Below are 24,818 nucleotides of genomic sequence, written 5' to 3'. Positions count from 1 at the left end.
ATTATTTAAAAACACATTCGTAGTCCAAGTATATTCTTAATATTTTTATACAAAAATACATTAGAGGTGAGGATACATTGTACTTTTATTAGACATTGTAATTAATACACTGTACTTTTATATAAAAAAGGGAAACTAGTTATATTTTGAAATAGAGTATGTTTGATAGTTTTATGAATAAAGTTGTTATCATTGTTATTATTAATGACATCCCCTTATAATAATAATAATAATTTTTTTCTTTTTAATAATAAATAATAATAATGTTTATTAGTGGCTTATAAAAAATTACAACTGTAAAAATTCTTAGGACAATATATATGTCAGGGAAATACTAACTTACAAACGAATTACAAATTACACTCATTCTTTACAACCCTTAATAATAATAATAATTATTATTATTATTATTATTATTATTGTTATTAATATAAGGTAAGAGGTTAGTTATAACAAAGGCGTTAGGTGTAACCGCAATCAATAAAAGATGGATTTTCTGACGATTTGAGGGACGAAGTAGTCAGAAACAAGAGATTACGAATCTTGTCAGAAATTATTATTCTGACGGCACGATGGAGAGGCTCGCGAGGTGTCATGGGACGTTTAGGGACTATGTAGGCTTTTGGCGGGAGATTTAGGTCATTCTAGGTCGCTCAGTCTTTGTGCTCATCCACTTTTTTATTAAGTTTTTGTCATAACAGATTGTACGAATAATCGTAAAATGATCTACGTTATTGATTTTGTACCCTTTCCTCGGGGTCTCAGGCTGCTGCATTAGATGAGGAATACGTTTCCACGCATTTTTTGGCCACATCTTAAGGGTGCTTTTTTAGTGGTTTTTCGTATCTGGCGTAGCACAGACTCTAATTATTGTTAGAGCCAATAGTTGTAATTTGCAAGGATACAGATTATCTTATAAGACGGAATACATCTGCTTCAGATGACCGACTGACGCATCCACATTGACTTAATGTCTCGTGCTAGCGTAGTCAGAATATTCTAACACCTTCTAATTCCACCTCCTCCGTACATTAACTGACATCATTAAGAACTTTCTACAGTCTATGTAATGATACTTTTTTCGAAAACGTTTAAAACACTCTTGATAATGAAGATTTCTTAAATTTGATTTTAAATTTTTCACCTTCAAGATCTTTTCCCCATCTCTTAAGAGGGTCTCAATGGGGTAACCGTTAGCCATAAAACGGGCCAAAAATGTAACAGTACAAATTGGTAAATTTTAACCTTAAGTCGTAAAAAGTGTTAATCGTAAAAAAAAATTTAGCCACGAAAGTGAGTCACAAGAGCTCTTGTCAAGACTTACTACAGTAGTAAGGTAGGTAGTTAAAGTCTGCATACAAGCCAAGTGGCTCATTAGGCCGGAACTTATCTCGGTTTCTGTAGCATGAAGCGACTAGGAGTATTTCTACTCCCCGCTGGATTGGATGCTAGTCCATTACAGGGTTACCCCCAGCATTAAATTCGCCGGTACCCAGGAGTTTTTACTTTTATCATATTTTAGTTTGGACCTTTAACATGTTTTACAGTGATCAAAATATATTTCTAACCTTTTTAAACAATGAAAATTAATTTATGGGTGATTAATTTCTAAGATTTCTGTTAACCGTAGGGAAATTTAAAAACCCGTTAACCGTAAAAAAGCCAAAATATTTACCGTTAGCCGTAAAAGTCACAACATTAGTGAAAGCATCTTCTGACGAAATTTACACTGCCGTTTCTTTGTCAACAACCATCAAACACTCTACAACTTCACAAGGATCTTCTTCCGAAACTCTAAAGTATCTTTGTACGTATTTCTCAAAAAACGAAGGCCTTCTTTTCTTCTCGTCGAGTTCATCCGATTTCATTTTAATTTCTGTGCGACCCGGTCTTCTCATCGGTGCAAAGACTGGAACTAGTGATAGGACGCACGTGCATACTGCAATGGAAGCACCCGAGAAGTAAAATGCCTCGTTGTAGGTACTGGTGATGTCGCTGAGAAAACCTGAAAAACAAGTGTAAAATCACACTAAACCGGTTACTCCTTATCGCACGCAGTATTTAGAACTCTTTTAAAACTACGAAAAAAAGTTTTGAAACTTGCCTAATTCTGTACGGCTTTCTCCCAGACCCTCACGGTCAACTGATTTCGGTGACGTATTGGAGACTAACGGCCTGGAGTCGCCTTTTAGCCTCGGACCACGTGACCCGAAAGCAATTGACCGACCCGTTGTTATGTCCGGTTTCTATTACTATCTACAGCCATCATTATGTGATAAACATTGCACAACCATAAAAGCAAATCTGCTCGATTCCTTCGTGAAAACGTGGTTCTCATTTTCCTTTGCGGGGAAAAGCAGGAACAAAATAGCGACGATGTCTATGCTTTGGATATAAAAAATTCCAAATCTCATCACTTTTATAGGATGTCTCCCTTTTTCTTGAAACGTGAAAGGCCTGTTTGTGCCGTTTGCCCTTTTTCAGGTCCTCTCTCCCAGTTGTTCTAAAGCCTGGGACGAGCCGACGAAGATTTTAACCAAGTGGAACAAAATTATCGCTTTAGGTTATACACAAGAAATAAACTTGGGAAAAGCATACCTGCAATAAGGGATCCTGTCATGATCGGCACAGAGAAGACTAAATAGAGAAAGCCAAGAGCTGAAGGCAGCTTACTATTTCCGACAATATCACCAGTGAGAACAGCAATCAAAGCTACGAACGCGCCGTCAAAAATCCCGAACAAGATCGTGTAGACGATGAGCCCGCCATAGCTTGTGGCCAGTGGACACAGCGTGGTGGTAACAGCCATTACCAGCAGTGCTGTTTGGTAAAGGTACAGTCGATTGATCCACTGGTAATCCGAGACGTGGCCGAAGAAAAGCCGTCCAAATAACGAACCAACCGACAGGAAGCCGATGAGAAAAGATGCTTTCGATTCAGGAATATTTAAGTAACTTGCATGGGTCGGCTGTCAGTAAATAGAAAAATAACATCAATTTACAACAAGACAGATTCAACTGGAATCTCACCTTTCAAAACTGTTGGCAGTAAAACACAGCTTTACAACGAGAGGCATGATGACTGTAAGGCATGATGTACCTCAATTTCCTCATAGCAAACAATAAAAGAAATATATCGGGCTCGGTAAGGAGATTTAACATTTTGAGCTTAGTTATGGAACGGTTCATCTGAATTGACAAATCAAACGAAGCAGCAAAGCAAAATGGAACAAGGAAATGGATCCAAACTTACCAGGTATACAAAAGGAACAAAATAGCCCAAGTTGAAAATTGCAAGCGCAAATGCCCACACGACGAATCCCTTGTTTTTCCACACGGATATATCAATAACCTTTTTCCTTTTCTGTTCAAAATTAACCTCGCTCTTCACAGGTGGGGGTCTGTACGTCAAGGCAGCTAACACCATGGCGCAAGCAACACCACCAATGATTCTCATCGTGTTACGCCAGCCAACCCTTTCCAAGAGCATGTTTATAGTAGGTCCCATAACTAGAGCACCGACTGCGCTCCCTGCTGTAATTATTCCATTTGCTAAGGACTTCCGACGTTCAAAGTACCTGCCCACCATTAGGAATGTCGGGACGAAACACATACTGGAGCCCATTCCCCACAAAATGCTGTAAGTCAGGTAAATGGAAACGAGGCCGTTGACGAAGGAAGTTGCAAACAAAGCGGTGACGGAGATGAGTCCACCGACCATGGCGACGACTCGACAACCAAAACGATCACAAAGTGCGCTCGTGAAAGGGCCAAAGAAAAAGTTCATGCCGAGGCCCATAGAGCCTATATAACCTGCAAAGAAGTAAAGCAGCAAATGATAATTGCGAAACAGTAACAGCTTCGTTGAATTAGATTACGAGTAGTCCCTCTTTCGCTTAGTCCGTCGTGCGTGACGCGAACTGAAAGAAAACCGCGAGAAATCCTGAGAGCGTGAAGCACGCTTCTCGCGCGGCCATTTTTTCCTCGAGGCTTTCCTTCGAGTCACGCACGACGGACTAAGCGAAAGAGCCCTACACCACTCGTAGTCTATCATTGAGTTAATGATTAAATCGATCCCTCCATGAAAATTCAGGTAGCCTCAAGTGAGAGCAGTGCACCAACTTCCTCGCTCAACTTCGTAATAACAAGCCAAAGCAACATGGTAAAACTGAATTAATGTATTCAAGAATGATAATTGTGGGACTAGAATACCAGCCTGGAACAATGCCACTGGCCAACTTGTAAAACAAGTACAAAATATTAACATTACACGAATGACTAACTTCTCAATTGTCTTTTTCATGAAAAATTATTATGAAAAATTTCGGCACGTGACGATACCGCGAATCACGTTTGAAGACAGAAATTAAAGGTCTTCTCACATTCACGCCAAAATAAACAATTCAAGGCTCACGAGAATAGTCTTTGCCATCCTGTGTTTAGTTTGTCAACATTTTTAAGGAAAGAATGAGTAGTACGGGAATCGGCAAGAAGTTAGTAACGGACCCCTGATGCGCCACAGTGAAATAGTCACGTCAATTTGAAAACGGTTTGAAGTGATTTGCGAATCATTGAAAACAAATTTCCAGCTCTGTTTTCTCTAAGGAGACAAGCGATGTATGTTTTGCGCTCACGTGATCCTCAACCAGTAATGCGCAAAGCAACTTTGTTGATCACAAGGAGAGAGGGAGGTACAGGGGGTGTGTCTCTATACTGACATGAGGACACGTACGGCACGCGGTTTGTGGTGTATTCGGAAAGATGAAGGTGCCGAATCACAAAGTCCACTGAGCGAAAAGATGTGGTCAGGCCCGCCCGGAAGCCGTTCTAAAAACTTCCCTGTTTGTTCTTTTTAAAGTTCGCACAAGGCGAAACTTATGCTTTGCCAGATTGGCTTTATCTCCGCAATCTCTTGAAGTCTGTGACTTCATAATCCTTCAACGACCCTTCTGAACGTATTCTCAATATTGAGCTTCGTCACTGGATTTTACAGCTACAGTAACTTTGGCTCGCTCTTCACTCTCCCAGCGGTCACTTCTCGTTTGTGATATACCACGTGAATTAGCAGAGGAGATAAAAGATTTAATTTTACGTTGGGAGCCTGTGTGGAGGAGAGAGACACAAATGACATACCGTATATTCTCGGCGTATATTCGATAAACAGGACAGCGAGATAAATTCTCACGTGAGCGTGATTTGTCACGCCTGACGAACTGCATCGAACGCGTGATAACGAGATAAGCTTTTTTTTCCTTTTTTTTTTTACAAAAAAGACCAATAATACACTGGAGTGAAAAGAGGAACAAAAATAGCCAGGACGTATTGTTTAGCTTCACGTGCTCTCTTAATTATCGTCTTGATCTTACATGTGATACAGGTAAGCCCTGTTCCCGGGTTGCAATTAAAAAGGAGATTGACAGATCAGTTGCAAACAGACGACCAGGGGTGTCGCTTTTAGACGTCTAGAATTTTCTAAGATTTTTTATGAACTGAATTTCTCCCGGGGAACGGGTATCAAGGTTTGTTCCGTTTAAGATGCAAGCATTCACCAGCGCTTAGCAGAAAATTTTCAACAAAGAGCACTGGAAATCGTGACTAGCGCTAGAGAGACAAGAGTAAATAAAGACAGGAAACTTGGGTATATCGATTGCGCATTTCCGACAGTCAACAGGATCCAAGCTGGGAATTTCCAAACCTCAGTAGAAAGGCCTCCAGGGTGTAGCTTGTTCACTGCGTAACACACTTTACAACTTCCGCAAGAGGCATGTATTCAACAAACAGAGCAAAGTTTTCCGTGAAATAGCTTAAGTTTGTAGTCACTGAACCAGTAATAAAAATGGCTCTAACCTACCTGTCAAGGCTTTGCTCCAGCCATATTCCCTCACGAACACAATGTACAAAATCCCAAAACTGTTGTGGATTCCAAGAACGACAAATTGTACGACGGCAGCGGCGAGGCATACGATCCAGCCCCAATGACCATCCTTCCAGCTCTCGTTTACGTAATCAACTGCAAGAATCGTCTTCTTCACATTCTCTCTCTCTTGAAGATCTGACATTTTAATTTAGCTCATTTAAGCGTGAAGTTTAAGTCTTCAGTCTCTACTTACTCAGAGTTCTTTCCTGTGAATGTTCTAAACTTTCTCGTTTACCGTTCCCGATGACAAGGTTTTATAAGGATACATACAAGCAGAAGGCATTCTGGTCAGTAGAGAACGCTTTCGAATTTCGGGGGTAAATACCTGAAGTCTCATGAAGTGACCCCCAGATGTCATTGTGTAAATAAATAGAAACACATTTACGGCGCGCGAGTGATTGGAAGGGCCTGGAAGACGTATCCATCAGTTCTCACCACATGAGCAGGGATTAGCCAAGGGAAGAACCATTAATTTTTTTAGGGGGGCGGTGGTTGGCAATTGAGGAATGAAATTTCTTTCTCACCTGTAGGTTGTGCATCATTTTTTTGGTGGGCAATAGCTTGTGCGCGAATTTTCAAACACTTAACACAGGACCTGGTTAGTAGAGAGCACACCTGCGATATTTTTTTTGCTCACGTCTCTCCTTGCACGATTTAGTTTCGGCAGTTTTTTGCGGTACAGGAATTTTTTTGGACATTGCCCAACCCTCCCCCCCCCCCCTCAAAAAAATTGTGGTCCGTCCCTAATTGGCAATTGAATGTCAAATAATGTAAGTCAATTAGCACCCAAGCCGCTTAGCCCCTAACCGGCTAGCCCCAACTAGAAATCAATAAGCCCCCATTCATGTTTAGAGAACGAGAAAGAGAGAGTGTTTTCGACTTCTGGTTGGAGCTAATCGACTTCCGGTTGGGGGCTAAACGGTGAGGGGCTAATCGACTGACCGGATATCTTACGCAATGGGTGTTACCACCCGGGTTACCACCGCATTTCTCCGTTTGAACCCCGCCATTTCAAACTCTTAGGGCAAACGAAATAAAGTTCGAAATAGCGGGAGTTCGAAATAGCTGATAGGGCAAATCGAAGGAAATGGTCGGAAATGGTTTTGAGTTCAATGTAATGGGGAATTCGAAATAGGTGAGTTTGAATTAGCGGGGTCCAATTGTAAATTTAACCTAAAAAGTATTGACTTGCCATGAGAACTTTGCATCAGGTAGGAGACGACGAGTGTAACTAAAGACTAAGAAACCTCCGAGACTCGGAGACCTCGCGTCTTTGCTCGCTATTCCGCCCGTATAGTCTTCTTTTTTCGCGTGTGTTCTGCATTCATCCCGTCAGTCGCAGAGTCGCGTGGTCTCGCGCGTTTGCAGAAGAAATAAACGTCCTGATACAATCTTATGCGAACATCTTCAACTGAAAGGTGAACAGTACTTTCATATTTACTTCATTTTCATTGAGCACAGAGCTTGCATGAACATGTCCCTGACACCTTAGATTCCAGTAACCAATGTTAAATAGCATTATTATCATTGTTCCGTTATTCATAAATTACATTATATTACTGTATCGATGTTCTGATCAAAGACAGGATAGATATGTATAAATCATAAGCCACTCCGTTATTAAATACCTTTGCAAACCTACTTGATATACTTTCAAAGTAAAATCTTTTTTTTTTCTGAATTTTGTACAGTCCACCAGTCTTCAAAAGCCCTAAAAAAAGTTCACTAAGTAAACTAAGTCGCTATTTTTATCAGCCAAAGGCTATTAGTCATCAGCCCAGCTGCACTACACATAGCCTTCTACACAGATGTTCTTTGGGATTGTCACGCTATCTTCCTCTTCCACGGAACATTTGCGGGGGAGGAAGATTGCGTGAGTCATTCGTGGAGGAAGATTGCGTGACAATCCCAAAGAACGTCTGTGTAGGAGCCTAGGCTACACACACCAAATCTGATTTAGAATTACCAATGCTTGGTCCAATATGACTATTCTAGCGACTAAGTTGTTGTAGACTTTCCATTGGTCAAACGTCCAAATGCGCTTTTTAAGGTTTCTTCATTAATAACAACAAATCGTTTGTGGTTCTTTGAGTACATGAACATTTCACCATTTCCGATGTTAAACCAGAGCCCATGCAGTTGAAGTGAACCTTCGTCAAGCTTGTTACGCACATATCCGTATGATTTGATGTTCTGCATTTGTTGAAGAACATGTACCTGCAAATGTTACAAAAGCAATAATGAATTAATTAAGATTAATCAATATTTAGAGAGCAGGAGAGAGTAGGTAATGCAATATGAAAAATTAACCAACACCCAAAATTCCATCTGTGTTCACAGGCAAAAAATCTGTTGAGTTGTTAATTTTATTCAAATTAACTTAATTAACTCAGTAAGTGAGCAAAGCAGTTGAGCAAACTGTTGTGCCTAAAGTGCTATATAATAAGGCCATATTCGTATATTTCTTGGTATTGGGCTGATACTAGCTTGCAATGGAGGCTCGTGCAGGAGAATATCATCAAAAGGAGATTAATATCATTTACATTTGAAAAGACTCCTCGCAGTAGCCTCAGTTGCAAGCTAGTTGCAGTCCAATACCGAGGATATGAATATGATCTAGTTGTAAAACCTTTTATTTTTTAAATAAGTATGGATAACAAATCACGCCATGAGTTCCCTATAAAACAGAACAATTACCTGGGAAAGTTTATCAACAACTGGTAGATCCTGTGCCTCATCAAACATCATTTCTAACTTGTCTTTGTCCTTAGCATCACTGCTAAAGTCTATTTTTGACTGCTCTCTTGCATGAAATGAGAGCTGCTCAAACTTTGTGAAGGACGCTTGTGCATATCGCTTGAGCCATCTTGATACCCAGGAGTCTTGGGAGTCCAGAGTGACATTGGCATCTGTAGCATGATCGTGGTACAGACAAGCCATTGCCTAAAATTTTAAAAAAGACATTTTAAAGACTTGGAAAGTAAGAGGAATCCTTGAGAAACGGAATGTATTATGTTTTCTTTTCAATCCAATCTAAAAGACCTCCAAATAGGCCCTTTGTAGGATCCAGTCACATGGTACGGAATTAATTATGCTGGGACGCAAGTTACACAGTGGGACTTTCAAGACAAAGGAAAGTCGGGCTGGACTGGTATGAGTTCCTTTGTTTTGAAAGTCCCACTGTGTAACTTGCATCCCAGCATAATTAATTCAGTACCATGTGACCGGATCCTGCAAAGGGCCTATTATTCTTCCAAGTACAATGGCTTGCTATTGGCAAAATCCTATGTAGAAGAAAATTCTCAGCCCTTTGCTACTATCCTTGGTGACAGCAGTGACCCACTGAATCAGGATCCCAAGTATGGCATCTCTAATTATTAACAGCTATTACATCCATAATCCAAAGCACCTCCAGACTGAGGTATTTTTAGCATTATGTCCCATGTTCTTTTAATTTATTGTTGTCAAACTATTAACCTTCCCAACAAGCTGTGAAACTAAAGATCTAAGTAAGAGTTTTAAAGTGATTGTGAGTTCAAAAGTCTATTTCAGACCCAGACATGGCAGCTTGAACTTAAATCGTCATTAACACAGTACATAACAGACTTAATATAAGAGACATACACTCCTGGTTATGAGCTCCTGGGAGCATCAAATTATAGTACCACTAAGCTTGAGGGGTTACCTTACAATCTGAATGGCCACAAACTGCTATGTGTTGAACTCCAGTTGAAATGGCTAGCTCCAAAGCTGCTCGTTCTGACAGTACACTGTGATGGGTGTCTCCAAACAGCTGATTGTGTGGCATAACATTTCCAGGGTTTCTTACTATGAACATGTCCCCAGGATCTGCTTGTGTAAAGCTGGTCGGGCATAAGCGGCTATCCATACAAGTGATTAGAAGCATGCGAGGCTGAAGAGAGCAAAGTTGGAAAGTTTATCCATGAATATAATTATATGATTGCATTTTAATATTTCTACACCTGCCAGCTCTCATTCCTTGCATGTAAATAACATTCTTGGGGACAAAAAAAACTTTGATCTCATACCTAGTCATACCAAGGATCACATTTTGTGCCTAGCGGAGATTTGTGAGATGTTACTACCTTAACTAATACACTTTCCAAAAATATGAAACTCAAACCAAATATGCAAGGAAAGAAAAGTCCATGCAAATGGTGGTACAGTTACATAATTCTCTGATTTTTAAGGGAAAAGTAATGTTTATGTTTTGGTAAAATACATCCTGGTACTGGGACCAGGAAATGTTTGAAACATCTTCAATAATATCCAAAAAGTTCTTGGAAATCTTTACGTGCTATAGGATATGGTCAATTTCTTTCAAAATTTCTGGCACTTCTAGGATAAAATCTTACACCCAGGTGACTCAGAAAACGTTAGAGGAGTATAATACCTTTAATCGTATCTATAACAAAATTCTTGATCATGATTGGTTCTCTGAATGCCTATTTGTCACGTAATCAGCGTGCAATCACGTGGGTGTCCAATTACAGGTATCCAATTTGAACTTTTTGTAAAAAGATACCTGAAATTGGATACCACATGATTCGCACGCCAATTACGCACGCTTTAATGGCTTCCTTTGCACAGTTTCCTACAATTTTCAAAACTTATGAAAAGCGCTACAGATGTGTTTGCTCAAAAGAGGTTTCAAAAAGACATCTTTAATTCCAAAATTTGCTATAGATACGATTAATTAGTAATTGGACCTCGTGTTGTACAACTCAGGGTGAGACCATGATTGTAATTTCAAATCGGCCTCACTCTTTGCGCTCATCCAATTTTGAAATTACTTGCGCGATTTCTCCCTGAATTGTACTCCACTCAGTCCAATTATTATTACTAATTAATTAATGGTCAGCCTAAAGGGTTGAGTGTTGACTGTAATGGTGTGTTGACAGAGCAAAAAGACATTTGAACTGGCCAACATACATAAGCTCAAAGTATTAGGCAATGTGTAAGCTTAATACATTAGTTTGTATGTTACATATAAGTTATTTGTAAGCTTTCACTGATATTTTAGCTATGAGGTAATGATGTAGGCGCAATGTTGCTTCGATGCGTGTATACTGCAGTCAATACTGCGAGGGTCAAATAGCAAAGGAAAGGTGTCACAGACATGTTGGATGTACAAATAATAGAAACTAATTTAAATTAGAAGTACTTTGTTAATTTCTAGTACGATCGAACATCAGAGGTGACAAATTATGGCGTCCGCGGTGAAAATTGAGAATTGCAAGCAGTCAAGCAAGCAAGCAAGCAATGCCTTCTTGTTCCAAAGTTAAGGAGAGAAACGATCATGAAATTAAATAATGAGAACCAATCATTAAATGATTAAAAAGAAGAGAGGAAAACAAAATTGTACCTGAGCTTTGTTGGCAAGTTTCTCGAGTGTTGGTAGCAAGGATGGTCGAACATGATTACTGAATTTCACAACACCTTGTAATAGCTTCTCCATCTTCAACAAAAGCACAATGTGATCAACAACGTAAGCTTAAAATTCAAGCTAAATGTTCCCTAAATGACCCCTCCAGTCCATGCATTACTCAGAGTTGAACGGGTACCAGATGCTACAAAAGTGCAAGGCGTTCCAACTGCTATAAACAGGACCCCGTGGGAGAGGTGGGAAGGCTATTCATTTCGGTGTAATTTGGAAATATTTCCTAACCCAGATGTTCTCTCTTGTTAACTTACATTTTACGAAACTTATAAATTTTTAAAAACATTTTTTTTTTTAATGAAATATAGCTTATTTGTGTACAAAATAAATAAAGGAAAAAAGTATTTTCGGGCATCCCTACCCACCCGGACTTACCTGACACCAAATAAGTAATTTGGGTCCAGTCTCCACATCGTATAAGCGAATTCAATGAGATTCAATATGGCGGGTATTTCAAGTGGTCAAATTCTTCGGTTGAAAGAAGTGCTTCACTTGGGGACACGTTTAGATGGTAAATCAGTGAGAACATGGGGAAGGTAATGTTTATAATATAGTTTACATCTATTAATGACCATGTATCTTTACATGTAATAAATGTTTGGTCAAGACAATGTTGAAAAAAAATCATAGATCCTGGGAGATAGCTGAATTGGTAAGCTTATGTGCAGGTACATGCTGCGCCAAAGGGTATGTGGTTTTTGAGCTGTTTTGGCCTTAAATAGCGCATGATTTGTGCACTTTGCTCGCCAGTGGTAGATATATTTCTCAAAAGTGATTATTTTTTTATCATTGTAATTCATCTCTTGAGAAGTACTACTCAATTAGTGTAACAAACAATTTGAAACCCCTCAAAAAAATCATAGCAATTACTGGGTGGGTCTGGTCAGAAATAGGGTATCAGATTTTGACTCAAGTTTGAAATATGGAGACGGCATATTTCAGTCTGAAATGTTGTAGTGGTTTCTCCCCAAAGATTTTTGTGGGATGCGCAGCCTGAACCTCGTCACCTGTACCCTGTTTCAGACCAAAATAAAATTGTAATTTTCCACACTCAATTTCAGACCTGTAAAAGTAGTACATGGCTCGCATATATGACTGCAGCCAACCAGAAATGGCCTCAACATGCCTAAACACTTGAAAAGGGCTACAAATTTGCCAATGTTGATGGTTAGCCTGTTCCAGGCTCTCGGTAGTTGGGGATGAGCAAAAAAAAAACAAAAAAAAACAGCAAGGCTAAGCCCTAAGCCAGAGTGGAAAGCATACCCTATTTCAGACCAAACCTGCTAAAATGACACATCCTTTAGGGCCACATATACCTATATAGCCCATATAGGAGAATGCCTTTCTGCTGTCTGGCCCCCTAGGGTCTGCTCTTGGAGCATCCAGCCACACAACCCAACCCGTTTAAGATCTGAATACCTCTCTAAAGTCTGCAGAACATTATACAGCTATATATATACTCAAATTGTCCTGACGGTATTTTTGGGATTCTTCAGAATATTTTTTAGTTATAGAGAATCATGGTACTGTATCTAATTACAGGGCAAAGGCTCATGACATCACAACAAGTGAACTAAAGGTTTGTGAGGATGGCTGCGAATTGATTATTGACACTTCCCTTGTGGAACCAATGGCATTCAACAGAGGCTCCATGTATCAGTTCATAGGAGAAGTTAACATCAGTGAAAGGATAGTTCTGCGGGCAAGAATTGCTTGTTGCATCGATGGGATGGACATGGACCTTTTCAACCAGGCTTTAGATATCCGTAGAAAATACTTAAAGGAAGATACACCAGCTGCATCTTAAGAGTCAGTAACATGACCCTCGAGGTCAAGGGATTACTAGAAGATGAACTTTATTGCAACAGCATTTCATTTTCCAATCACTCATGGCCTGATCCTCTGCTGTAAGCCAGTATGAACTCGAGAATAACGTAAACTGAGAAACCGGGAGATCTTGGACAGTGATACTGAATATGAGAAAAAAAGGAAAGAAACACAATAATTGAGCCCACACTCAGCATTTCCTTCTCATGGTGGACATCAATATGCAATTTGCATGGCTTCTTGAACAATTTTTAGTCCCTGGCTCAAGATAGAAATTATCCTTACTGATTGCACTCATTTCTTGTAATATCAGTTGTGAGAATTTGGTGGTACATTTATCAAAATAACCAGTTGATGCTTTTTTGTCTTCTAATTTAATTACCTCTCTGTTGAAAGTGTATTGACAAAAAGAAATTAAATCGTGATTGCTCTTGAGAAATCATAAGAATGAGGTTAATTTTCTGTACTTGGAAAAAAAATGACAGGCAAACAAAACACAACAAATTTATAATAAGTGAGTTAATGTCAACTCCCCAATAGAAAAAAGATTTTGGAGTTGTCTGTACATTGCAACATTTACCGAGGTTTCTCTCCCCGATTGGTGAAAAAGACAAAAAGTATCACCCTTGACATGTTGCACACTTAATAGTATTATTTACAAATGACCCTCCCCTCCCAGGCACAGTTTGTAAATTGTCTGTGTGTTACCAGGTGAAAAGACTCATTAGAATATCTAAATGTCTAGAATGGCTCGGTTACAGAATTTAAACAGAAAACAGGGAAGAGAAATAGAAAGATCCTCGAATCAAGCGCGTAATTTTAAACCCTACCTTCTTGTAGGGATCACAGCAATTGTGTGCTATTTAAACTCCTTGTTTGGCGCGTTTGTTTACGATGACTACGAAGTTATTGAGACGAATGCGGACATCAGGTGAGCAAAATGAATTTTCCGTCTCTAATTTTAAGCTCCTTGTTCACCGCTGTGCGATAACTTTAAGCGCCAAGTTGAGCACAAGCATTTAACTTACAAAAATAAGGCTAAGATTAACAGGATGAGATTTTGGATCAGTAAGGGACTTTGTTTGCGGTAAGAAACGATAGAGTAGGTCGAAACATGAGCCCAACGCGAAGATCTTAAATTGGCTTTATTCTTCCGTGACTCGTATAAATTTCAACGATGACACTTATACAATGCAGCCTGGTTCGATTAACTTGTGTAGTTTTGTAGTTACGTATTAAAGCAACCCTTTCATGATAAACTTGGCGAATTTTACCACATATTTTTTTCCAGTTAAGTAAGATTTGACGTTAAATTTATGTTTTATTCCTGTTTCTGAAATTTCAAGAGGGTAATTTATGAACGACAGTTACCTAACGTAATTGGTTTGTGACACCATTAATCTGCGGTCACTTAATTGTTTTAAACAAAACTTGGAAGATATCAGCCTCGCAACAGAACGTGTTAACTTTATATTTGACCTAGTGCACGATTTTAACAAGAAAAATCAACTCCATCGACCTTGAAAGCAAATGTTATTTGTTGCCAGCTTAGGAAAATAAAAATAATAAGTGCAATATTATTATGCCTATGAATATAACCACCCCATGCAAAATTAATAAAGTGAAATGTAAATTTTTTTTCGAAAGCCGAAAAGGTAATTAAATGAAGGTTCGTATCCTTTGAATGAAGGACTGGACGTCCGTGAATGATCACGTACTTTATTGTGCATGAGATGGACGTACATGGTTTTTTACGATCGATATTGGCCTATTAAAAGTCTTCAATTTTTGTCTGTCATTCACTGTGTCAATTAATAACAATACAGAAGTCACGAAACCTCACAAAAACACTAGAACTGTAAGACAAATGCTGAATTGAACTTTCGCAAATAATCACAATCTTTTTGTAGTGAACTTCCAATATACGAAAACTGTAACGTAACTGTCACTTGTGCATTTGTAAAACCCGATGTGGAAATTTTAATTTTCCTTCCTGAGTCGACGTGTTTATTTTAGAGTCAGTTCTAAGAATTCGATATTTCATCAAGACCGCCAACATTCTGACAGCGTATTGATATTGTTAAGAGAAAATTAGATATTGACAATGTTTATTTCAGAAAAAAAAACATCAACATTCCACTTGGAATTATCGAAAGAGGTCACATGCTTTAAATATCATACCTTAGAAACTGAGAGGTTTTTAATTTAATGCCATTTGGACTTGGAAGTTAATGCTCGCAGCTGTAGTTAGCATAGGTATACTTCACTTTTGCGAAATTAAGCTTTTTTTTGCGATGACACCCTCTCCTCCCGTCTTCCCCGAAGCGATGATGATTTCATAATCTGGCAGATCTATGATCCAAGAAATGACCCCCCCCCCCCTCCCCCCGTACCCCACCCTCCTGGAATCAGTGATGCCGGAATTGCACTGGAACCAAAACGCGCCATTTTTTTTCATCATTGAAATGGAGCAAGAGGTGGTCTTATTTAGTCATTTATTTCAATCCGGGACACCATGTACGCCGATTTCAAAGACGAGATCTAATGTGGTTTTTCTAGTTCCTCAGCTGGCAATTATGCCACTCTTCTGTTTTTAAGCTAATGATAAATCGTGATTAGCAAACCATTTCACTAATTTCAAGTTTCTGTTTTTCTTCCTTTCCAGACCTACATCTCCAATTTCTAAGTTATTTTCAAACGACTTTTGGGGCCTTCCGCTGAAAAGGAATGACTCACACAAATCGTATCGTCCATTAACTGTTCTAACATTTCGCTGGAACTTTTTTATCGGAGGTCTTAATCCAGTAGGTTATCATGTAGTTAATGTATTTCTACACTCCTTGGTGTCCATGCTATTTCTTCACGTATGCACAAGGATTTGTAATGGCCATGTTCGTTCACAAACCAATTCATTATCTCTTTTATGTGGATTATTTTTCGCTACTCATCCAATTCACACAGAGGCTGTAACGAATGTTGTTGGACGCGCCGATATTCTTTGTGGATTATTTTATCTCCTGGCTTTGCTGTCGTACTTAAACTGTTTCCCCGAGGGAACGGCAAAGGACAGCAGCAAAAGGCCGACAAAGTATTCAAAGTTTTGGCTAGTTTCCTCTATCTTCTGGTGCGTGTTATCGCTCTTCAGTAAAGAAAACGGTATTACAATTCTCGGAGTTTGTGTTGTGTACGACTTCGTCTTTGTCTGCAAGTTCGGCGGAGAACATTTGTTCAGACCATCATTGTATTGGCCTACGGTGCACTCCAGGTAAGAATCTTAACAAATTTGTGGGGCTGAGGCAGGTTTTAAACCCGGCGGTGGGGCACTCCCACATACAAGTTTATAAGGGTATGTGTCGCTGTGAAGGGTATGGTTTTTAGGCAGTTTCTTTGGGAAAGAGTATAGAAATCAGACAGTTTTGATTAAGAATAGGGTGTAATTCACCGAAAAAGTGCTCAGTGTATAAACTATTTAGTCTATAACAGGGTTCTTTACCCGGGGTTCTATAATAGAAACTGAAACTCGAAAGTGACTTTGTAAGATATTGGTTTAGTTGGCGTATGTTGGACTACGATAGTGATAAAGGTTTTTCATCGAAAAGAACTAGTCTGGGATAGGGTAGGGCTTTTTGGTGCCTAGTCTAGAATAGGGTTGCAAAATCAAGCTGATCATGGTCTAGTATAGGGTAAGGGTTTCAGTGTCTTAGCGGCACACCCCCACCCAATGATTTACAAAGTATCCTCTGGGGGGGTTAAAGCGCAGTTTGTTTGTAAAACCTTCTCAAACTTGGGATGGACTCTGTCCAAAACTGTTATGAACTTCACCGGAAAATGGTCTTTACCCAAATCATTAATTATCCTGGAATAAACTGATAATTTTCTTTCTCGATTCATTTCAGACAGTTGCCAAAGTGGGCTGTACGCTTGGTTGAAAGAATTTCCATCTTGGTCTTTGTAGCTGTAATTCTTCTCTACTTCAGGATCGTGATAATTTCTGGAGGTTTCGCGAGTTCTTTTACCGAGTCTGACAATCCAACCTTATTTCACCGAGACATATGGACGCGTTTCAGAACGTATTCTTATTTGTGCGCATTGAACGCGCGCTTGCTTCTGTGTCCGAACATTCTGTGCTATGATTGGTCCATGGACAGCATATCCCGGATTGAGTCGTGGTGGGACATGCGCAATCTGGAAACGCTTGCGTTTAGTGTGATCATAGTGTGGTTGTGTTGTTACGGTAAGATGTACCTCGAAAAACAGTTCAAGGCGACACATTTTCTTGACAATGCATTTGTTTAGAGTAAATGGTTTTTAAGAGCTTTTGTCTGGAAAATGGAAGAGGTGGAGATTGTACATGTGAAATATTAAAATTTGTTACCTAAGCGCAGACAAAACTCTTACCTTTTGTAGGGAGCTTTTTCGCTATTATACCACTGTTATGTATTTTTATGTAATGAAAACACATTTTAAATTATGCCTTAAAGGTTAAGTCTGCACACGAGCCAAGTGGCCCATCAGGCTTGCACTTATCTCCAGTTTCTGTAGCTTGAAGCGACTAGGAGTATTGCTACACCTTCCAAGATGGGAAGCTAGTCAATCAAAGGGTTACCCTCGATAAGCATATAATTCGCCGGTAACCATTTATACACTCGACCCGGAGGCGAGCTCACTACAATATGCCTAATGCTTTATTGTTTATATTGTGTCATTTTGCAGGTCTGAAATCCTCGAACACATTCTCGTCATCACCTGAAGAGCCTAAAAAGTCTACGCCGAGCTCCTCGAATTCTTTAGCTTTAGATTCTAACGAAAATAATGTGTACGAGCGAAAGGAATTGAAACTGAAAGAACGACAACATTTTGAAGGGAAAACTTTAAAGGTAAGTGATTTAAAAAGTTTCTTGTAAGATCGAACAGTTTGTAAAAGAGTCTTCTGTGAACTTCAAATACAAGATGGTTGCCTCTGATCCGCTGCCCACCTTGGATTTTTTATCCCAAGCTAAAAAGAAAATCAGCAAGGTAACATTATAAGACTTATAGCCCTCACGGCAGCATTTTCTCTTATTTTAGCGTTTCTTCATGTGTCAGTGTAAAACGACATCCAGTCATTTAACAGTGGTTAAAAGCCTCCTTAACGAATCAGAATGAGGAAGTGTTTGCGTTAGATTTAAAGCGCGGGAAATTCTTGCAAATGACATCTCTTGTGTATTGACTCTTTAGAAAATAGCCCAAAGAAAATACGGGCGCTGAGTGGTTTAAAATAGTGTTTCTATTTAACAATTAGATTATGAACTCGAGATTTCTATCACGTGATAGTTGACAAGGGCGCAGCCCGGGTCAACTATTACGCATAGAAATCGAGAGCAAATAATCTAATTGTTTTAGCATATATCTAGTACTCGTTCAAAACTTTAATCTAAATCCTCTTCAAAGACACTTCGAAAACACAAAGAAGCGGCCCCCAGCGCACGCTGCTAGGCAACTCACTATCTACAACAGATTATTTAGCATAAATCTACTAGCGTTCTATCACGAACGCTGTTCTCTGATTGGCTACGCCACTCACTATCTATTCTGTTGTAGATAGTGAGTCGCGTAGCAGTGTACCCTTGTTAACAAAATACTCAAAATGACGGCCACTTCTTTGCGTTTTTGAGCTGTCTGTGAGGAGGATTTAGATAAAGCTTTGAACGACTAGTAGATTTATACTAAAACAATTAGATTATTCGCGCGCGATTTCTATCCGTGATAGTTGACTAGGCTCGTCATGATCAATTATCGCGCGATAGAAATCTCGAGCTCGTAATCTAATTGTTAAATAGATAGCGAGTAGTGTAGCCAATGAGAGAACGGCATTCGTGACAGAACGCTAGCAGATTTACACCAAAACTCGATAGGAACACGGTACATGTTTCTCTTTCTTAAATGAACAAAAATGTTCTCTCTGATTGGTCTGTGCGAGTCTCTGTCAAGCCTCATCTCTCTGGGCAGCTTTAACCCTTACTCTTTAACATTTGCTACTTCTTCTTTTACAGAATGACTTTGATTCTCTACACAGAAGACGTGTTGTGTTGTTTTCATTAGCTATGATGACCATACCATTTCTACCAGCTTCCAACCTCCTTCTCCCGGTGGGATTTGTTGTCGCGGAACGAATTCTTTACATTCCAAGTATGGGCCTCTGCATTCTCGTTCCATTTGGAATTTCAATCTTGTTTCAAGATTCAACGCGTGAGGAATCCTTAAAACAGGAGGTGAGCAGATTCTTCTTACCTTATTCATGGCGCCCAGTCCCTTCTTTGAAGCCAATGATCAGAGACTGGGCACAAGCTACGTGGTGTAAGTTTCATCAGGCGTCTCCCTATTGTTTAGTTACATCAGATGAGTGCACTATAAAGACCTGTCTTGAATGTTTGAGTAGTCAGTTAAGATGACAGTAAAATGGGGTCTGTTTACGCTAAACAGCTCTGCTAAGGCCACTGTTTCTGTATGGTTAAAATAAAGGCTTTTGATATAATCTTGATCGACATTATTCCCAGATTCCTAACATTGTTCATCTCAGAAGCTGGCATAAGTTCTATATTCCCATACAGATGATTATTTGTCTCGTTAGCTTAGCGTTTTCTGTTTGTTTGTATAGTTATGTTGCCGCCATTTTGAAGTAATTACTTCTCCGGGACATTGAGTATTTACAGAGTTGCGCATTGCCGTTGCTTACGATATTACCTTTTTTACGATAATTTCAACTTAACTCACACTCTTTAACCTATTTTTTCCACACTGCAGGAATCTGACGAAAATTTCACGCAAGAAACGTCCTCTATTGACTGGTGTTTTGGTCTAAGTATAGCCGGCATGATATTTGTTTACAGTCTTCTGTTGCTGTTTGCTTTCAAAACCGTACACCGCAATTCAGAGTGGCAAAACAAAGAGACTTTGGCAAAATCGGGGCTTAAAGTGAATCCCACGAACGCCAAGATTCATGTTACTTTAGGAAATGTTTTGGCAAGTAGGGTGAGTCATGATAGTCACAGAACACACCAACATTCTTAGTGACCTTCGTGCCTTCGTGCCTTCGCGCCTTCGCGTCTTCGTGCCTTCGTGCCTTCGTGCCTTCGTGCCTTCGTGCCTTCGGGCCTTCGGGCCTTCGGGCCTTCGTGCCTTCGTGCCGCGTGCCTTCGTGCCTTCGTGTCTCTGCAGTGCGTGATCCCTAGCTTGATTTCTCTACATACCTCTCAACTCCTTATAATTTCATCTACAGTCCGACTAAATTTACAATTTCTCCTTCATTTGATCCTCCATTTGCACTCTCAAAATCAGCAAAGTGTCATGAAAACCCGCCGCTGCCAGACCTTATAGTTTACCCTCAAAGCTGAGGTGAGCCTCTCAGACTGTCTTCTCCCTATTACAGTCTTAACAAGGTTTATGTTATTTCTTTCCCAGGGGCTCTTATCTTGTGAGAACCATTATCGTGAGGCCTTGCGCCTGAGGCCACATTACGTCGCAGCCTGGGAGAACCTGGGTTTAGTGCTCCTAAATACAAGTAAGAATGCGTAAAGCTATTGGGGAATTCATACTGACGTCATTGTTTACATTTTTGCTCATCGACTTACAGAAGAAAACGTGTTCGATATGAATTGACTCCAGGCAGCTAAAGAGCTAGTGAAACTTAATACATGGTGAAATGTTTAGTTCTTTGGGGGTAATATTCAAGGAGATATTGTCTTTCAAAAGCTGCAAAATTTCTGGGAGGCTAAATCGCTAATGAACTCACACATTCTTTCTAAAATTTTGAGTTTTTAAGCCCGTGTTGCACAAAAAGCATTCAATACATCAGGCTTATACTAATTGGCAGGGTTAATCGTGCTATGACCTTTCAATATTCGGAACTGATTTATTTGTAGCTCCATCAGAAACCGAATTGTAAACAAGGATTCCCCTATTAAAGCCCTTAAAGAATGGCACAGCCCGAAAACAAGTCCCATGTTAATTTGGTAGGGCAGAAATACCCGAAACTTTCTGAAAATTATTGTCTAATCAGTACAAAGTGCGATCTTAAGAAAACACTATGAAGAAAGTCAGAACCGAATGCAGATTTTGCCTTCCTTAACCTTACAGTACTTGTCTCTCCATAGAAAGAGCCCAGGAAGCCGAGAAATGCTATTTGAAAGCTCTTTCAATTAAACCTAACAGTGCTGACGGCAACATAAACCTTGCACACTTGTTGCGAGTGACGGGAAGATTCCACGAAGCTGATGTTCAATATGAGAAAGCCCTATCTCTCAGGCCTAACCATCCACAGCTCAATTATTTTCATGGCGTCGTACTGGAAAAGCTCGGAAAACGAAAGGTAAAAGTCAAGAGAATACTTTTACGGGTCGCGGTTTTGTTTTTCTTATTTTTTTGCGCCTTTTCGCGATCGGCAGAGATGCAAAATGGGGGGGAAAGGATTGCTTTTGTTATTGTGCGCGGCAGAGCTTATGAACGAATAGATATGGCGTAAATTTTCCAAAACGTACGTTTTTATTGGCGTTGCCAAATCGCGCGCATTTTGCTAGACGTTTGTACCTCAAAACTGGATTTCACATAATTCTTCCTTGGCCTCTGATCTGTTGATTGCTATATTGGTTGCTCTGGTTACTAGGATTTGCCATTTCACTTGCAATAAACCTCAATTTCTTCAAAGACAAACTTTGTTTTCCTGACTGTAGAAAGCAGAGGAAAGGTACATAAAAACAACAAAGCTGACACCATCGGATCCAGTGCCGTTCTTTACCCTTGGAAAGATGCTTGTTGTGCCTGTCTTAAATAGAAAAGTAAAAAATGGAAGCGAAAAAGCAATAAAGAAGGTAAACGCTCAGTAAGTCATAATTAGACGTTGCTCCCAATGTGCGGCTGGGTTTATAGCACAGTTGGTGGAGTTCCCTGGCGGTACTTCTTTATATGGGCTATATAGTTATATGCGACCCCAAAGAGTCAACCTTTGACCCCAAAGGGTCAACCTTTCCCAGGGCTTTTTTTAGCCGTTTTGGTCAGAATATATAGTTAATAGAGGGGAATGGTTATGAAGCCCGGCAAGCGTCAAAACAGCAAACAACGATGGCAATGTTTATGTTGGAAGGTCCACGACCGTGCCCAATCTTTTGTTTTGCGCTCATTCACTATGCATGAGTTACGTAATCAAAACATTTCTATTGGTTAGTTCCTCGGTCAGTAGTAAACAGCTATTGCGTTTTGTGCACGGTCAAGGCCAAAAAAAAGAGAACAAATACATACAACAAAGAACTTTGTCGAGTTTCATAACCATTCCCCTCTATTAACTATGGTCAGAAACAGGGTATCGATTTTGGTCATTTTGGTCTCAAATTGGGTATGGTTTTTGCACTTTAGTCTTGAATTAGGTATGCTTTTAAGGAGAAGCTACTTTTTCATCATTATCGATAAGACCATCAACAAAAGCCCTTAACAAAGACTTAAACTGATCGGTCTGAACTAGGTAACTAATTATAAGGCAGGTCTGAAACAGTGTATTGATTTAAGGGTCAAGTCTTAAATAGGGTATCGTATGTTTGGTCAGGTCATAAATAGGGTAAGCAAAATCGCAGATTTTTGTCTTAAATAGGGTGAGTTAGGGTTTTGGGAGGCGAGCCGCACACCCCCACCCAATTTTTTAGGGAATACAACCCAGCGGGGTGTAAAGGACTGCATCGTACTGGTGGTGCGAACGTTAGAGGTTCTAATCACCAACAACAGCTTAGATCATTACTTTGCTTCTAAAAAAGTAGTATCGTAATAATTCTGCATTAATCTTTATGTTAAGGTTAACATTCTAATCATTAAAAGACATCAAATCTCTATTGAAGAAATGTTTCATTATAATTTTATTTCTTCAGGGAGAAGAGTACTTACAAAAAGGAGTGAAATTAAATCCTTCGGACTTAAATGCCCGTCTCCTACTTGTTCAAATTCACCTTCTTAAGGTAAAGGTGCTCTTTCAGTGTCTTTGTTGTTGTTGATGATGATGTTGTTGTTATTGTTATTGTTGAAATAGAACAGTTTTCATTTCATTGTCGAAAAGTAATTGGTTTTGCATTACTGCGCTATACGATGGGCCCTTTACACGATCCGGTCACATGGTACGGAATAAATTATGCTGGGACGCAAGTTACACATTGGGACTTCCAAAACAAAGGAACTCGTACCAGTCCAGCCCGACTTTCCTTTGTTTTAGAAGTCTCACGGTGTAGCTTGCGTCCCAGCATAATTTATTTCGTACCATGTGACCGGATCGTGAAAAGGGCCTATTGGCTTAGAAAACTCGCGCCACTTTTTCAACCAATCAGAAGTAAAACCAAAACCAATCATGACTCGTTCACACACGTTTTCCCACGCTTCACGTCAGGTACGTGTTAGTTTTGATTGGTTCGCTGTATTGTCTGTGTCCTTTGTGATTGGCTAAAGTGATTACTTTGGTTTTGGTTTTATGTTACTCAATTGAAAACCGCTTTAGGATGTCGTTGTTGTTGTAAGTTTGTTGTAGTTGTCGCTGTTGTTGGCAATGTGTCCTCGTGTTGTACAACATGTGTACTATATGAGTTTCCTTTTCCATCAGGGGGAGCTTGATTCTGCCGAGTCCGAGGTTCGTTATATCCTCGCTCATGATGTTTACAGCACGGACGCTGAGTTTGTCCTTGGCCGGATTCTGGAGCTTAAGGGTTCACTCAAAGAGGCCAGATATTATTTTAATCAGGTGCTCAAGAAAGACCACAGGCACAATGGTGCCAGGGACGCTTTACAACGATTGAATACAAAAAGGAAAAAAAATTAACTTGAACACCGGAAGCGAGAGAGCGGCGGAAGTCGAGCTTATAGCAAAACACTTTTTTTTTTTGGCAAAGTTCAATTAAAAGACCATGCTGTTTTAGGGGCGGATTCGATTCAGCATGGTACTATGAAAGTATATGTAGATTTGGTTAGGAATTACGGCGATGTTCTTTTTTACTTGCGTCTATAATTTCTGTATCGTCAGAGGATATCCTTGCTAAAGATAACTTCCATTTCCACTTCTGTTCAATCATATGCAAGTTTCCTTTTAAGCAAACCGTACGTTATATTGTTGTATTTTTCTTATAAACCTTTACGTGGTGTAGTAATATATAGATTTAGGCCAGCCTAAAAGCGTAGCTCCTGGGCCGGGTTGTTCAGAGCCCGATTAAGCTCACCCAGGAAAAGGTAGAATTTTAATTTGAGTTTTCTAACTTTGCGGTGAGGTTTTATTGTTGTATTTTGCTTATAAAACTTTACGTGGTGTAGTATTACGCTTACGAGGTACAAAAGTTGTTTGTTTCCCCGGCGATTCTTAGCATCCAATCAGAGGTGGTTCAAAAAAAGCTCCATGCAGTATTTTTATGGCCTTAGGTGTCCTGCGGGGCACGATGGGGAATGAGATGAGACAGTATTCAGTTCATCCTGTCGCCATGGCTACGTCACGCTACTATATCATGAAATACTGCGGCTCAGCCAATTCTAGTGGACGGGTTTTTCGACCGAAAAACGATTGAAGATATTCATGTGTTCCAGTAACATAGTATTGAAAAAAGAAAGACTTCAAGTAGAA

At 39.7% G+C, this 24,818-nt stretch overlaps 4 protein-coding genes across 4 annotated transcripts; 2 read left to right on the top strand and 2 right to left on the bottom strand.

Annotated features, from left to right (window-relative positions):
• Positions 1–188: 188 nt before the first annotated feature.
• LOC145491837 (monocarboxylate transporter 10-like) lies at positions 189–6,642 on the bottom strand. Its single transcript, XM_081471115.1, has 4 exons — positions 5,851–6,642; positions 3,253–3,812; positions 2,599–2,968; positions 189–2,005 (listed from the first exon to the last, which is right to left on the bottom strand). The coding sequence occupies exons 1-4, from the start codon at positions 6,056–6,058 to the stop codon at positions 1,725–1,727; spliced, it is 1,419 nt and encodes a 472-aa protein (XP_081327241.1). The 5' UTR covers positions 6,059–6,642; the 3' UTR covers positions 189–1,724.
• Positions 6,643–11,739, bottom strand: LOC145491844 (beta carbonic anhydrase 1-like). Its single transcript, XM_081471123.1, has 4 exons — positions 11,303–11,739; positions 9,602–9,829; positions 8,614–8,859; positions 6,643–8,133 (listed from the first exon to the last, which is right to left on the bottom strand). The coding sequence occupies exons 1-4, from the start codon at positions 11,393–11,395 to the stop codon at positions 7,915–7,917; spliced, it is 786 nt and encodes a 261-aa protein (XP_081327249.1). The 5' UTR covers positions 11,396–11,739; the 3' UTR covers positions 6,643–7,914.
• A 38-nt stretch (positions 11,740–11,777) lies between these two features.
• On the top strand, positions 11,778–13,634 carry LOC145491856 (uncharacterized). The gene is made up of 2 exons (XM_081471139.1): positions 11,778–11,913; positions 12,920–13,634. The coding sequence occupies exons 1-2, from the start codon at positions 11,807–11,809 to the stop codon at positions 13,182–13,184; spliced, it is 372 nt and encodes a 123-aa protein (XP_081327265.1). The 5' UTR covers positions 11,778–11,806; the 3' UTR covers positions 13,185–13,634.
• A 33-nt stretch (positions 13,635–13,667) lies between these two features.
• On the top strand, positions 13,668–24,809 carry LOC145491826 (protein O-mannosyl-transferase TMTC4-like). Its single transcript, XM_081471100.1, has 11 exons — positions 13,668–14,135; positions 15,870–16,469; positions 17,101–17,438; positions 17,918–18,081; positions 19,237–19,455; positions 19,988–20,215; positions 20,645–20,744; positions 21,337–21,551; positions 21,913–22,050; positions 23,095–23,181; positions 23,814–24,809. Exons 1-11 carry the CDS (start codon positions 13,942–13,944, stop codon positions 24,027–24,029), a joined length of 2,499 nt encoding a protein of 832 aa, XP_081327226.1. The 5' UTR covers positions 13,668–13,941; the 3' UTR covers positions 24,030–24,809.
• The last annotated feature ends 9 nt before the right edge of the window (positions 24,810–24,818 follow it).

This window comes from Orbicella franksi, chromosome 7 (genome assembly GCF_964199315.1).
Source record: "Orbicella franksi chromosome 7, jaOrbFran1.1, whole genome shotgun sequence".
NCBI classification, from domain to species: Eukaryota; Metazoa; Cnidaria; class Anthozoa; order Scleractinia; family Merulinidae; genus Orbicella; species Orbicella franksi.
Note: the sequence above shows the minus strand (reverse complement) of the source record. Positions and strands in the feature narration are given on the sequence as shown.